A 13,373-nucleotide genomic window follows, 5' to 3' on the forward strand; every position below is an offset into this window, starting at 1 on the left:
AATACATAGTCAATGTGTTTCAGTAGTGTGTGTTAATTACTGCAGCAATGTATCCAACATTAATTGATTATATAAAGCTCATGGAAAATTGTTATTGTCCCATCTGCAAGATCCATCATTTCAGTAAGAAACAAGATTTATCGTCTTAAGAAGTGACAGTGCCTATAGCTTGAACCCAGGGCAGATCTTAGGTGAAGGAAACAAAGATACTTCTGAGACACAACAAAAACTTACTTAGTGTCATTTTGGTGAACTGCAGCTCCTTCTAGGAGGTTGAGTCCCACATACTTGTCTTCTAGTGCTCATTTTCAGTATATTTGTCTCAGATCTGTCTTTTAATTTCATCTGATCCTTCTGTTGTCGCCTGTGGGGATCAGAATGTGAGCTACTGCCATAAATCAATGTTACTCATTCACTTCATTTACTCAGTAACAGAACTCTCTGATAGATCTCTGTCTGTCTTGTTCTAGGTACCCTGGAAGTGAGGCTGATGGGCTGCCAGGATATCTTGGAAAATGTCCCTGGCCGATCCAAAGCCACCTCAATTACGCTACCGGGTTGGAGTCCAAATGAAGCCAGAACATCTTTCATTGGCAGAACCAGTAAAATTAAAAGTGGGAGTAGCAGAAACCTTCTGAAAAATGATGACTTGTCCAGTTCAGTATATTCTACCTTCTCTTATTTTCATGCATTTACATTTCAATGTGCATGCCCTGTTCTGTAATGTAAAATGCTACATTGATCTGAACGTTTAAACTTGGCTGTTTCTTCATCTGTTTAAGAAGAAAAGGAACAAAAGCACAACTACACTATTATGTCCACAAGAACCAGTTAAATATGAGATTACATTTTTTAAAGGGAACTTTACTGAAGATTTTTTGTTTGTGGAAAATCTTCTTAAAGATTTAAGCTGAGTCTGTGTGCTTTACTTACTTACAGATGAAGTCTGTGCTGTACTGAAGCTGGATAACACTGTGGTTGGTCAAACTAGCTGGAAGCCTATTTCCAATCAGTCCTGGGATCAGAAATTTACACTGGAACTAGACAGGGTAAAAATGTGTTCTTAATTCACTACAGCAATGGTCAGTTCTTAGATTAATTTCAATATGTTGCCTGTTTTCCTGTTGCTGTGTTATGTTCAAATTTGAGATGTGTGAGTATTCCCATCTTTAACAGAATGAGCTCCCAGAGGTTAAGCTGTTATGCTGGGCTGGCACTCCAGAAATGTTGTTTTCTGCCTCTAAACTGCCATAATATGTTTTTAGCCTGTGATGGATAAGCTTAAATTCTTATGAGAATCATCAGTTTCTCATTATTTATCAGTAAATTCCAATATCAGGTAGTTTGGATGTTTTGGTAAAGCCATGTCACAGAATTTTTATGGTACTTCTCCAAAAGTGGCACTCCTTTGAAGTAACAGCTCTGCATCTCAGTCCTTGAGTTGCTAGATCTTACAGTAGCACAGAGGTACCTCTTGCAGAACAATCGCCAGTAAGTAATTTCCTGTGTGTATGTTTCCTGTCGTAGTCACGTGAATTGGAAATCTCTGTTTATTGGCGTGACTGGAGATCTTTGTGTGCAGTCAAGTTCCTGAGGTTGGAAGATTTCCTGGATAACCAGCGGCATGGCATGTGTCTCTATCTTGAACCCCAGGGTACCCTGTTTGCAGAGGTAAGGATGTTTCTTCTGAGCATGTGAGCATACTTATTATATAACAATATATTATATAATATATCGTACAGTGTAAGTAATATGTTGCAGAAGATTTTAAGAAGTTGTTCTTAAACTTTAAAGAATGGATTTTGTCCTGAAACTTGAACTCTAACATCCATTATTTGAACTGCAGGTTACATTTTTTAATCCTGTTATTGAAAGAAGACCAAAACTCCAGAGGCAGAAGAAAATCTTTTCAAAACAGCAAGGTGATTGTTTAATATAAACATGTAAAGCTTAAAAATGATATGGATTTGTGATCTCTTTTATGCAGACATCTAATATTTACCTGGGAAGAAAGCTGTTGATAATCAAGGATATGGCATTGCATTTAGAAATGTTTTGGTTTAGAATTCCTAATTATGCATTAACAATTAACAATGAATAATTAGGAACTTATAAGGAATAGGATAAATTCAGTTTATTCTTCATAAACTGATTAATATGAATTAATGTTTTTAATTAGAGCTTTTGGTAATAAGTAAGGAAATGACTTGCACTCTGTTTTCTTTTTCACAATATCCATAGGCAAAACATTTCTCAGAGCTCCTCAAATGAATATTAACATTGCCACTTGGGGAAGGCTGGTGAGAAGAGCTATTCCTACAGTAAATCACTCTGGCACCTTCAGCCCTCAAGCACCAGTGCCTGCTACTGGGCCAGTGGTTGATGCAAACATTCCTGAGCTCACACTGCCAGCCAGGTAGGGAATATCTACTGTTTTTAAGTACTTTTTAAGAATGACAGTGAGATGCTTATGTGCTAATGGATGTCAAATCTATTTACTCTGCAAGTCTACAGACCTTTCAGTGTGTTAATTTTGCTCATCCATTTTATAGACAGATCTACATGCACAGATTTGTTTTAGGAGGAATCTACATAACATGCAGGTTTAAATTGGTTTTCATGCCAGTAAAATGATCCCTGCTGTACACTGAGGAGTTATTTATTCCCTTGACAGTGACTCTGCTGTGGCCAAGTTGGACTTTGAACTTGAGCCTGAGCCTCCACCTGCTCCACCACGTGCATCTTCCCTTGGGGAAATATGTGAGTCTTCCTCTGAGATAAAGGCTCCTGATGTGCCATCTCAGGCAAGTAACTAAGTGTTTTGGCCTCTACAGTTTAACAAGGTTGCAGTATTGGCATCTTTATGATGGATTTCTCCCCTTATGTTTCAGCATATGCTCCCTTAACTTACACGTACAGAATTGTCTCTACAAAAAGTTCCAATTACTCTTGGTGGCAAGCTGTTTCTGTGGTTGGTGTGCTTAACTCTCCATGGCATTGGTTCCTACACAGAAATAACAAAAGCCCCAAATCATTAGAGTGTTCAGAGAAAAAATGGCTTTATTAACAAAAAGCTGAATGACTGTAGCAATAGGTTTCATCACTCAAACCTTGTTTCTCTGTATCATCTTGAACTCTACTGTTTTAGCTTAGATAAATCTTGTGTTAAGACTTTCACAGGCCTCCAGTAAAATTTCTGCATTCATTTGCCTTCACAATCAGTTTTAAATCTTCAGCCTTGTTTTTCTTCACAGGATGAAGTAACAACTTTTGATTTTGAAAATGGCAGAAATAGTATTGTCCCAAAACTCCAGCCTGAAATAATATGTGGGTCTGATGCTCCCCATTCAGACATAAAATATACCAACACCCGAGAGCCTGAAGACAGAAGGTAACAATGAACTGGTTTTGTTGTTGATTTAGATACTCTTCCTTAAAAGTTAACAAACTTGAAGATTTTTGACTCTTGTTTCATTTACATAGATCACAACAACGATTTCAATTCAGTCTGAAGGATTTCAGATGTTGTGCTGTACTGGGCAGAGGACATTTTGGAAAGGTAAATGTCAAAAGGTGATAAAAAATGTCAAGGCTTTATCAAAAACTGGGTTTAGCTCATAAATGTATCCCTTATCTTCTGTTTTAGGTGCTGCTGGCAGAGTACAAAAACACAAATGAGATGTTTGCTATTAAAGCCTTAAAGAAAGGAGATATTGTCGCTCGTGATGAAGTGGACAGGTCAGTTTGTAACATAGATTCCATAAATCAGCTGTTTTTTTTCTGCATGCAGCACAACTATGAGCCCTACCAAACAGTAGTTAAATTCAGTGAAAGAGCAGAACAAGCTGTCATCTCCCTGCTTGGCTGCTGCAGACGCAATCCTCCTGAGGCAAGGAGGGAGCAGTGGAGCCCAGCGATACTGATTAGTCTTAGTGCCTCTCTTACCATGCCTGCGACTTGAAGCTGATCCTGTTTCTCATTGAGGGTCTGTTGCAATTTTTATTCTAATTAGTTATTCTATAGAATTATGTCACATTTCAGGAGGACCATGACTGTTTTCTTTAGTGGCAGAAACCCCTATAATGGTTTTTCTCAACCTGTAACATACTGTCATACTTTGGCCATCATATTTTCCAGTTTATGCTGTACTTTCTGCCCAAAACTCAGATTTTGCTTTGCTTGGAAGTGAAGAGGCAGTTACAAAACTATCTAGTTTTAGTGCAAGAAAGTGCTTTTACAACTGTTTAATAGCAATGACTATATTCACTTGACTTGCAGGAACAAAGGTAACTGCACCAAGAATAAGGTACAAATCAACCAATTGGCTTAAGGAGAAATAATCTGGAATTAGATGTCTCTAGTATCGATACTGTTTCCCACTTAATGTATTTGGAAGGAGAATTGGCAGGATACAATTCTCATGGACTGCTAGATTTCCTTGTTTGCTGATGAAAGCCAAATATGACTGGAAATCTTGGCATCAACTTAATGTGTGAGCAAGTATTAAAATCTCTATTGAAACAAAAAATGTTCTTGCCTTATCCAAAAGAATATTAGAGGAAAAAATGTAAGGCATCAATTGCCAATAGTTTCTGAGAGTTGAAAAACTGTTATTTAAAGCTTTAAATTTCTGTCTTTCTGTTTGCAGCTTGATGTGTGAAAAGCGAATATTTGAAACTGTGAATAGTGTAAGGCATCCCTTCTTGGTGAACCTATTTGCTTGTTTCCAAACCAAAGATCATGTTTGCTTTGTAATGGAATATGCTGCTGGTGGGGATCTGATGATGCACATTCATACTGATGTCTTCTCTGAACCCAGAGCAGTGTGAGTATCCATCCCTTTTTGTGGCATTAAGTGAAAGGCATTTTGTTCAGCAGATAAGAACTTTTATCCCCACATGCCTCTACATCAGGTCATTTCAGTAAATGCTGTTCTAAGAAGGGTCAGAGATTCTAACTCTTCGTCTTAGAAGAAGACACATTCAGGTTTAATGTGCCTGAATCTACACTGAAGTAAAAAATGACAAATATTTAATTTCTATAATACTTTCTAAAAAAAGAGATTACAGAAAAAAGCAAAATGACAAGTTAAAATGACAGGCAAGGCTAAAAAAAACCAAAACAGAATATAATAAGCCAAATTGGAAATCCTTCAATGCCCTGGCAGTAGATACTACAGAAAATTCATCCTCCAGGCCAAGCAAACATACTACAGCTTGAAAGCTGCAAGTTTAAGCATCCTTGCCATCTGGCTTTAAAAACTCTCACCTTGTAATCTGTACTTGAAAAACCAATCGGTAATCTTCAGAGGATGGTTAATAAAAAAGATTGATAATAATGGAGTTTGCACTCTGAAAAGGAAGACTGAATTTCCTTGCCATTTCCACTTCAACTTTTTCAACAGATTCTATGCTGCATGTGTGGTTCTTGGACTTCAGTATTTACACGAACACAAGATCGTGTACAGGTAAGTAGTCACTAACCCATTCCCAACAGAGGGAGTTCAGCTATCCTGAATAGGGCTGAAGGAACATCAGTGATGCAATTCTTTTTGCAAATGTTCATTTAGGGATTTGAAGTTGGATAACTTATTGCTGGACACAGAAGGCTTTGTGAAAATTGCTGACTTCGGTCTTTGCAAAGAAGGTACTGGCCATTATATTTTCTTTCTAGGGGAATTCTGCAGTCTGTCTTACTCTTGGCTGTTCGAGACTTTTGGACTGCCAAATGTGCAGCATGTGTCCTTACCCTCTATCATTTGAAGGAAAAAAATAGACTGTACAAATGTGGAGATAAGGGAAAGTTCCTTAGTAGGGAAATAGTGGGAGCCTCTGAGCATAGCACTGGTTTTTTTTACTGACTTTTTTTCAGTTGTGTGCATCTCCTGTTCTGATTCCTATTTCATCATAGCTCTGCTTATTCATAATGCGCACTGCTGCATTCTGCAAGTTAGCAGAAAAATCAGTGTTTTTCCTCATTCTAAACATGTCAATTAAGACTGTACAATGAAGTACCGGTACAATCGATACCTTGCTATTACTTTTTACAAATTCATTATCTATTTGTTTAACTCTGAAATAGTTGCAACTCTAAGAATGTGGCAATGACATGTGAAGTATACTAACAGCTAGAAAGGTGACGTTTATCCCAAAAAGGAAGTCTAGATGATAGAATGGTACTTTCAAGCATTCTGTTACTGGCAACTACCTTTCTATTAAGACATAAAATAGAGGTAGAAACTGAAGTTACAGTGTGTCTCAAACCTGATTGCAGAGGAAGATATGGAAAAGTCCATTTCCTTCTTCAGTTTGTACAGCCTCTCCTCCATGTTTAGTTTTTAGATAGCCTAAGAGGGAATTTAGTAAATGCAGTAGGTGTTGAAACATTTACTGTGACTTCAGCTGCAGACAAGTTCCGTAAGTGCTTGCTTTTCATTCATTAACTTTTCAGGAATGGGATTTGGAGACAGAACAAGCACATTCTGTGGCACACCAGAATTTCTTGCTCCAGAGGTGCTGACAGAAACTTCCTATACAAGAGCTGTGGACTGGTGGGGTCTTGGTGTACTTATCTATGAGATGCTAGTGGGTGAGGTAAGTTCTAGTAAGATACAGTGGAGTCATTAATGTATGTTTAAAAAGGTAGTAAACTCAAGATACTGGCCTGCCAACACTCAGTGTGTCCTACGTGTCACAGTTGCATCAGTACTTGCATACCCAGTATGTATAGGCATACCTGGTTTTACAATGAGCATCTTAATGTGTTTAAGAAGTATTAAACACTGAGCAGCCACTTACCTGATACTAGCTGCTGTAATGCTACAGAAGTTGATGATCATGCCATAAGCTTGAATTATCAGTAGTTGAGAAGTGAATGAGTTGTAGCTGGTCCAAGACAATGCTGTTTACCATCTGAATTACACCTGCACTAAAACAGAATGCCCCAGTTCCATGTAAATGAGCTAGTATAAATAAATTACTACTGAGTAATTATTTACCTTGTGTATGCTGCTTTACCTTCCAGAGCATTCTGTTCAAGTATCTCCAGGTAGTACATAGATGGCCTCTGTGCTAAAAGATAAAAAGGTTCTAGGGTGTCACCTAACATCTGCAGGCCACTTCAGAACAGTTTGAAAACCCTGGAGCTGTCACATGCTGAAGATATGACAAAAACAAATTAGTCTGGACCGTGTTACTTGTGGATAGCAGCTGTCCTGAAGAAAAGCTGATCTGTACTTCCCACATTCCCTGTGTATCTTGTGTCAATAGTTTAAAGATGATCCCTGTTTTAGGTGTTTCTACTTCTAAAAACGTATTTGTAAAGCCGAATCCTGCAGTAGGAGTTAAGGGACAACACTAACTTGCCTTTTCTCTCTTCCTCAAGAAAAACTACCATATTTGGTTTCTGGGAACAGGAAGACTTCATTTCAGGGCATAGTCTGCTGCCAGTTTGGAATTAGAAAACATCTTTTCAATTTTAAGTAATGTTTAAGCCTGTTAATAGTATTTCATTACTTGCCTTATAGTCTCCTTTCCCTGGAGATGATGAAGAAGAGGTGTTTGACAGTATTGTAAATGATGAAGTAAGATATCCACGGTTCCTGTCTACAGAGGCCATCTCTATAATGAGACGGGTAAGAACATCATAGTCATAATAATAATACATTCCCCTCTTATCCCAATTAAGGAAATGAATTGCTTTCGTGAGGAACAAAACACTTGAAGAACCTATGCCTGGTGGTTTCTTTCTACAAGTAAATTTTGGGTGCCCCATTTAGGCTATGCCATGCTGTCCATCACCTTAAATGAAACCTGTCAGTGCCATTCCACTTCATTCAGGATCAAGTTTTTCACTTTAAAAAGTAAAACACTAGAAGCTCTATTTTCTTCCTGAACTGTTTCCTGGTCGTACCTAACTAGAGAAGTTCAGCTCTCTTTTCCTAACAGAACACTGCTGCATTGATCTGTTTGGTAGATTAACATTGTCACATGAATATTTTAATTCAAAGACTTCTAAATCTCTTTGGATTCCTTCCAACTGGGGCAGGGAACACTGCATGTGGCAAAGAACAGCTGATGTTGATTATGATCATTACCAGTGCTGTTCCTTAGTGCAGTGCCTCTGCTTATCTGAAGAAGATACTTGAACCTACCTAAAGTAGAAGCTTACCACAGTTGGTAGTGTTTACTGGAGGTGATTCAATGTCTTTGGAAGCAGCCTCTCCACATAAATGTCTGACAGAGTGGCAGTCTATCACCCAATTCAGCAACTTGCTGCAGTGTGTAAGTTAAAGCACTGGAGGCAGCAGAGCTGGCTCTTTTATGAGCCAAACAAGAAGTACTAGTTCATTTAAATCTGTATACTCTCCAGCACAATTCTGACTCTTTCTGCTTGACACCAGGCCCACCAATCACTTCAGGCACCAAGTCTCAGTCCCACAGACCTACAGTCTTATGTCTGCTCTTTCTCTGGCTGCTCATAGCTGGACTGTTGGTGGAGTTGTGCTAGAAGAGCACTGCTGCCACTTGACCCATGTAAAGCTAAAGCATCATCTTCCACTTTGAGGATGAAGACTTTCACTAATCTAATCTAATCTTGGTGCTGGCTCTTACACAGTAGCTCTCAGCCTCCCTCGTTCCTCCCCTTTCCCTGAATTTCTGCACTGAAATCGTGCATGTTTTCTCAGTTGCTACGAAGAAATCCAGAGCGGCGTCTTGGTGCTGGAGAGAAAGATGCTGAGGATGTGAAAAAGCATCACTTCTTCAGGGTGAGTACAGACTAGTAATATTTCTAAGGACACAAAGAAGTAGAGAGGAAACTAAACTGCGGTTGGTTTATCTTACAGCTAATAGATTGGAATGCTTTACTGGCCAAGAAAGTGAAGCCTCCTTTTGTACCCACCATTAGAGGACGAGAAGACGTTAGTAATTTTGATGATGAATTTACCTCTGAAGCACCTATCCTCACTCCACCTCGTGAACCCAGGATACTTTCAGAAGAAGAGCAGGAAATGTTCAGAGATTTTGATTACATTGCTGATTGGTGTTAACTTCCAGACACTGTGAAACCCCAGCTGACTGGCTCACAAGAATGCCTCTCTCAGAAGAATACCCACTCTTCTATTGCTCTCTGTGCCACCTGTAGCTTGGTTTGTCTTTTTAAATCACATGAAGATCCTTTCAAGTACTGTTTTGACACTCTTGTGAAGAGTGGCCTCTTTGTATATTGTTTTTTATCTGAGCACTGGAAAGCAGGTCTATGGAATTCTTGAGTTGGTGAACCCAGCTGTATTAAGCTTCCCACACATGGGCACACATGGGGTCTGCACTGTTTCTCTCACAGCAGATCACATCACTTCTTAAAGTGTCTGCCTTAACATGGGGAAAGCAGACTCTGAGCTAGGCGATCACTGATCTCTGCTCAGCCACACAGAGATAGAAGTTTGGGATCTTGATGACACTCGCACAGAACATGGCTCTAGCTGGAGAAGGCAAATGATTTCAATTAACACATTACTGTGTGCAGTCTATAAAACTACACGTTTCTATGTACACCCTCATCTTGCATTCTTAAAATAACGGTATGGAGAACAGATATGCCTTGTTTTGTAAATTTTCTATGGTATTTATTAGGGAAACTGTTAAACGCCTTGCCTTTGAGATAACAACAGTGTAAGTGCTTCCATTACAACAAAGAAATCGACAAAACCCCGGAAAGTTTACCAAAGCCACTTGCCAAACAGTTTTGCCTTTAAGCTCTTTAAGCATGGCTTAAAACCCTGGTTGATCTGAAGAATGTGAGGAGGATGTTGCTCAGTCTAACCCCACAGAGCAAAATGTATGCATTTTCCAAGCCACTTCTGTACTCAACCCCATGCCTTTCCCATTCACTGGGTGGACAGCTAAGTTAAGCAGTCTGTATTTAACCACCTAGATCATCCTCTATCTGCTGTACAATATCATATCACTCTTAGAAAGCAGAAAGATTTTCAATGTATACATGCTGTGAACATGTATATTTGGAAGTTGTAATGTATTCTTATGTCCAGGCAAGTAATTTAATTATACCACTTCATTAATGTTAAGCAGTGGCCAAGTGAACATCCTGCAACTCAGTGAAAAAATACTTGTTAATGTATAGGCCACTGACCTCCAGAACACAGATTGGGTAAAAGCAATATGTTGTAACAGAATGTATAAATATTTTTGATAAAAAACAGTGTATATTTTCTAAGCCCCCCAACACTAAACACTGTACCTCAAAAGTTGACAAATAACTTAGACCAGACACTGTGCATACTTGTATAACCCAAGACCTGGTTTTGGCATCTGGTGTTCTGTAACTTCTGCATGTGGTCCTTTGGCTCCAGCATCACTTGGAGCTGTTTGCAGATGTCCTCGCCCAGGTTCATCCCAGCCAGGAGTTTGCTGTTCAAGGGCTAAGACAGTGAGACTCGGCACTCAACTGGATGCAAAACTATGAATGAATAAAATTACAAGAAGAAATGTGAGCCACTGGAGAGTGCAGCACTGAGGTGGTGGTTTAGAATCATGATGCTGGACAGACCTGCATGGGAGAGGCTTTGGGAGGAAATCACTGGTTACTAGGTGCAAGTGCTGCGCCCCTGGGAACAAGGCAGGCAGCTTCCCCACGCTCCACACGATGTCTGGCAGCGCGGCCACTTCTCAGCATCACTTGTTTCCAGACTGTGATCAGTAAGCAAACAAATCATGTTCCTGTATCCAGCTGAAACCAAGACTTTTGAGGTACAGTCAGCTCGCCCTTCTTGGTTCCCAAATATATATATATATATCTGAGCACCTAACAGGGTGCTTAACACTTCTGAAAGTATCCTCAAAAAATACCATTTTTGTAACTACATCTTGTACAGAAATTTTTTTAATCTAAGTAAATCACACAAAAAAAAAAAAGGGCAAAAAAAATTAGAGGGCAGGGTCTGTTCACCCAGGTAAGCTGAAAAAAAGCACTAATTTTATCTCTGTAGTTTTTAAAGTATTTTTAGGCAGATTAAGATTTTAAACCCTAGATTGTAAATATATTTTGCTATACTTTATCTGTATGTGGCTGCTCAAGCACTTTGTAAGGAAATTAGGATTATTTTAGAATGGTACACTATGCATTAAAATGAAATGTGCCTTTAACAAATGTCATTCTAAGTGTTTTGCAGTCATTAATATCACAAATTAAAGTTTTAAATAGAGTAATTTGTAAAATGTGTCCCAAACATGATTTTGCTGTTTCTTGAAGTGACTTGTCATGTTTTTTCCACAGGTAACTTCAGAAAAGAACTTGCCATCACCAGGGGACTTAGAGAATCCCAGTTTCTTGCCAAAGGCAAGCAGCCTCCTCCTGCCTGGGAGAGCAGTCCTGAAAGGAGCAGCAGACCATGGCTACTGTGGTCAGGCCAGTGTGAGCCAGCATTCTCCCTTCAGGGGCTTCCCTGGATGGCAGGGGGAGGCAATGCTTGCTCCCCTCCCTGGGTATTTATCCATTCTAATCTCTCTCTTCCCCCCATTACATAGGAAAGCTCTGCACACAAACCAAACCCCAATATGCCCACGGAGCTTGTTCTTTAAGCAGAGAATGAAGCTTTCTTTTCTCAATGTGGTTAGAAAAGAAACCTTTACTCCTAGAGAACAAACTAACATTGCACATGAGACCATTGCCTACAGCTGCTCAACTTCAGTACACAACTACACCATCACTTCAGAAAGGGCTGACTCCATAGAAGATAGAAGCAGTTCCAAAAATTAATATAGGAAGTGCCTGGAGGATGCTATACAGGGGGGAAATACAAGCCTGTAGTGTTCCAGTGCTCTCTCCTGGCTCACTACTGCAACAACACAGGTGCATTAGCAGAGACCCCCAAACCTATGGGACTGCAGCCAGTTTCCTCACTTGCACTTCAGGCTCTACTTGTCCATCAGCCCTTGCTACCACTCAGCTGCAATAACACAAGAAGGCAATTAGCTAAGAGGTTGCAGAGCTGCAAAAACCTCTCTAGCTCCCCAAGCCTACCCCTGTAACCCCAAGAACTGGTGGGGTACCGTGCACACAGCTGCACACAAGGACATCACACATACCAGGAAACCTCATTTCTGAAGAGACTTCTGTAAGAGAAGCCATGTTCCTTAGCTTCAAAGCAGCTCAGTAAAGGGGCTGTAAATGCCTAAAAGTGAATTCAGTTAGTTACACTTTTTTTTTTTCCTCTGCTTAGTTAACTATGGTTAATGCTTCACATTAACCATAGTCTACTGGGACCAGCAGTAGCTGGTTTTCAGACTATAAGGCCCCTTGAAGTACAGGGCTAGTACTGATGCTGGGCTACACTGTTCCTACTATCTCCATACTAAGGATGGCAGGAAGAGGCAGGGCCAGGTCAGGATGCTATGACCCTGCCTTCACCTGCTGCACTCATCTCTGCACAGATGTATTTACATTTTAGTCCAAGCAGCTTGTGCTGTATGTAACAATTTCAACTGCAAATGCTCACCACTCACATGTCAAGTGTTCTGCATAATGCCTGAAAGCATTTCAAGTAAGAGCATTATTGTAAATCTAAGTTTCAGCCATTTTTAACCTGTATGTAGTAGCTTTAACATTCTGCTCTACAGTACATTCACTGTAAAATAACCTTCATCTTTGCATTTCAAACTGTAACAGTACATTAAAGGTCAGGCCCTGCCGATACAAAGCACCTCACCTTCTCCCATGGATAAGGTCAAGCAGCTCAGAGAAAGCCCAGGTACTAGTGTTGCAGCAAAGTTTAAGGAAATATATTAGCTGTTAGAATACAATCCCTCCAACCTACCATGACCACCACCTTCAACATCTGCACCAGTTTTCAGGACTGCAACCAACAGCCTTAGCAGTGTAACACAACTGTGCTGCCTCTCCTGTTCACAGGGAATAAAATGTTGAGCTGCCACATTGCCATAGTCTCAACCGGCCCAAGAGGATTAAACTAAACCAGCACTAGAACAGTGGGGGCTATTGACAATGGATGCTGTTAGCACTGCCTTCTGGCTGGCTGAGGACCAGATGTAGAGCAAGCTCATCCCTCAGCTGTTCATTTTGGTAATTCAAATTAATTTGCACCTGTGATACAAAATTAACTTGGGCACCAAAAGACTCCCAGTTCAGTGCATTTGTTGCTTTGCACACAAAGGGACACTGTCAAGAGGCAGCTAGTTTCCAAAGCTGTTAGTTGGGGGGGGGGGAAGAAGGGTGGGCTGAATAACTTCTGGCCTTTGCTCCTCAGCACCTGGCCCATCATTTCAAACAAGGAAGTGCTCACACTTGGAATGTAACAGCACAAAAAGCTTGACCACTGGCCAGCCAAGCTACAGGGT

At 40.0% G+C, this 13,373-nt stretch overlaps 1 protein-coding gene across 2 annotated transcripts in view; it reads left to right on the forward strand.

Moving 5' to 3' along the window:
- PKN2 (protein kinase N2) overlaps window positions 1–11,234 on the forward strand; it is a 50,650-nt gene extending 39,416 nt beyond the window's left edge. For both annotated transcript variants that reach the window (XM_061462282.1, XM_061462291.1), the window contains exons 7-22: window positions 471–656; window positions 940–1,049; window positions 1,528–1,671; window positions 1,847–1,922; window positions 2,242–2,416; window positions 2,675–2,804; window positions 3,255–3,391; window positions 3,484–3,559; window positions 3,647–3,738; window positions 4,649–4,825; window positions 5,405–5,467; window positions 5,570–5,646; window positions 6,451–6,593; window positions 7,526–7,633; window positions 8,687–8,767; window positions 8,846–11,234. In XM_061462282.1, coding sequence (XP_061318266.1) covers window positions 471–656; window positions 940–1,049; window positions 1,528–1,671; window positions 1,847–1,922; window positions 2,242–2,416; window positions 2,675–2,804; window positions 3,255–3,391; window positions 3,484–3,559; window positions 3,647–3,738; window positions 4,649–4,825; window positions 5,405–5,467; window positions 5,570–5,646; window positions 6,451–6,593; window positions 7,526–7,633; window positions 8,687–8,767; window positions 8,846–9,049 — 1,979 coding nt within the window. In that variant the 3' untranslated portion in view covers window positions 9,050–11,234. The remainder of the gene's footprint in view (window positions 1–470; window positions 657–939; window positions 1,050–1,527; window positions 1,672–1,846; window positions 1,923–2,241; window positions 2,417–2,674; window positions 2,805–3,254; window positions 3,392–3,483; window positions 3,560–3,646; window positions 3,739–4,648; window positions 4,826–5,404; window positions 5,468–5,569; window positions 5,647–6,450; window positions 6,594–7,525; window positions 7,634–8,686; window positions 8,768–8,845) is intronic.
- Window positions 11,235–13,373: the final 2,139 nt, after the last annotated feature.

Source organism: Pezoporus flaviventris, unplaced genomic scaffold (genome assembly GCF_033815535.1).
Source record: "Pezoporus flaviventris isolate CSIRO_AGI_PZ_B2104156 unplaced genomic scaffold, CSIRO_AGI_Pfla_v1 ptg000001l, whole genome shotgun sequence".
Classification (NCBI taxonomy): Eukaryota; Metazoa; Chordata; class Aves; order Psittaciformes; family Psittacidae; genus Pezoporus; species Pezoporus flaviventris.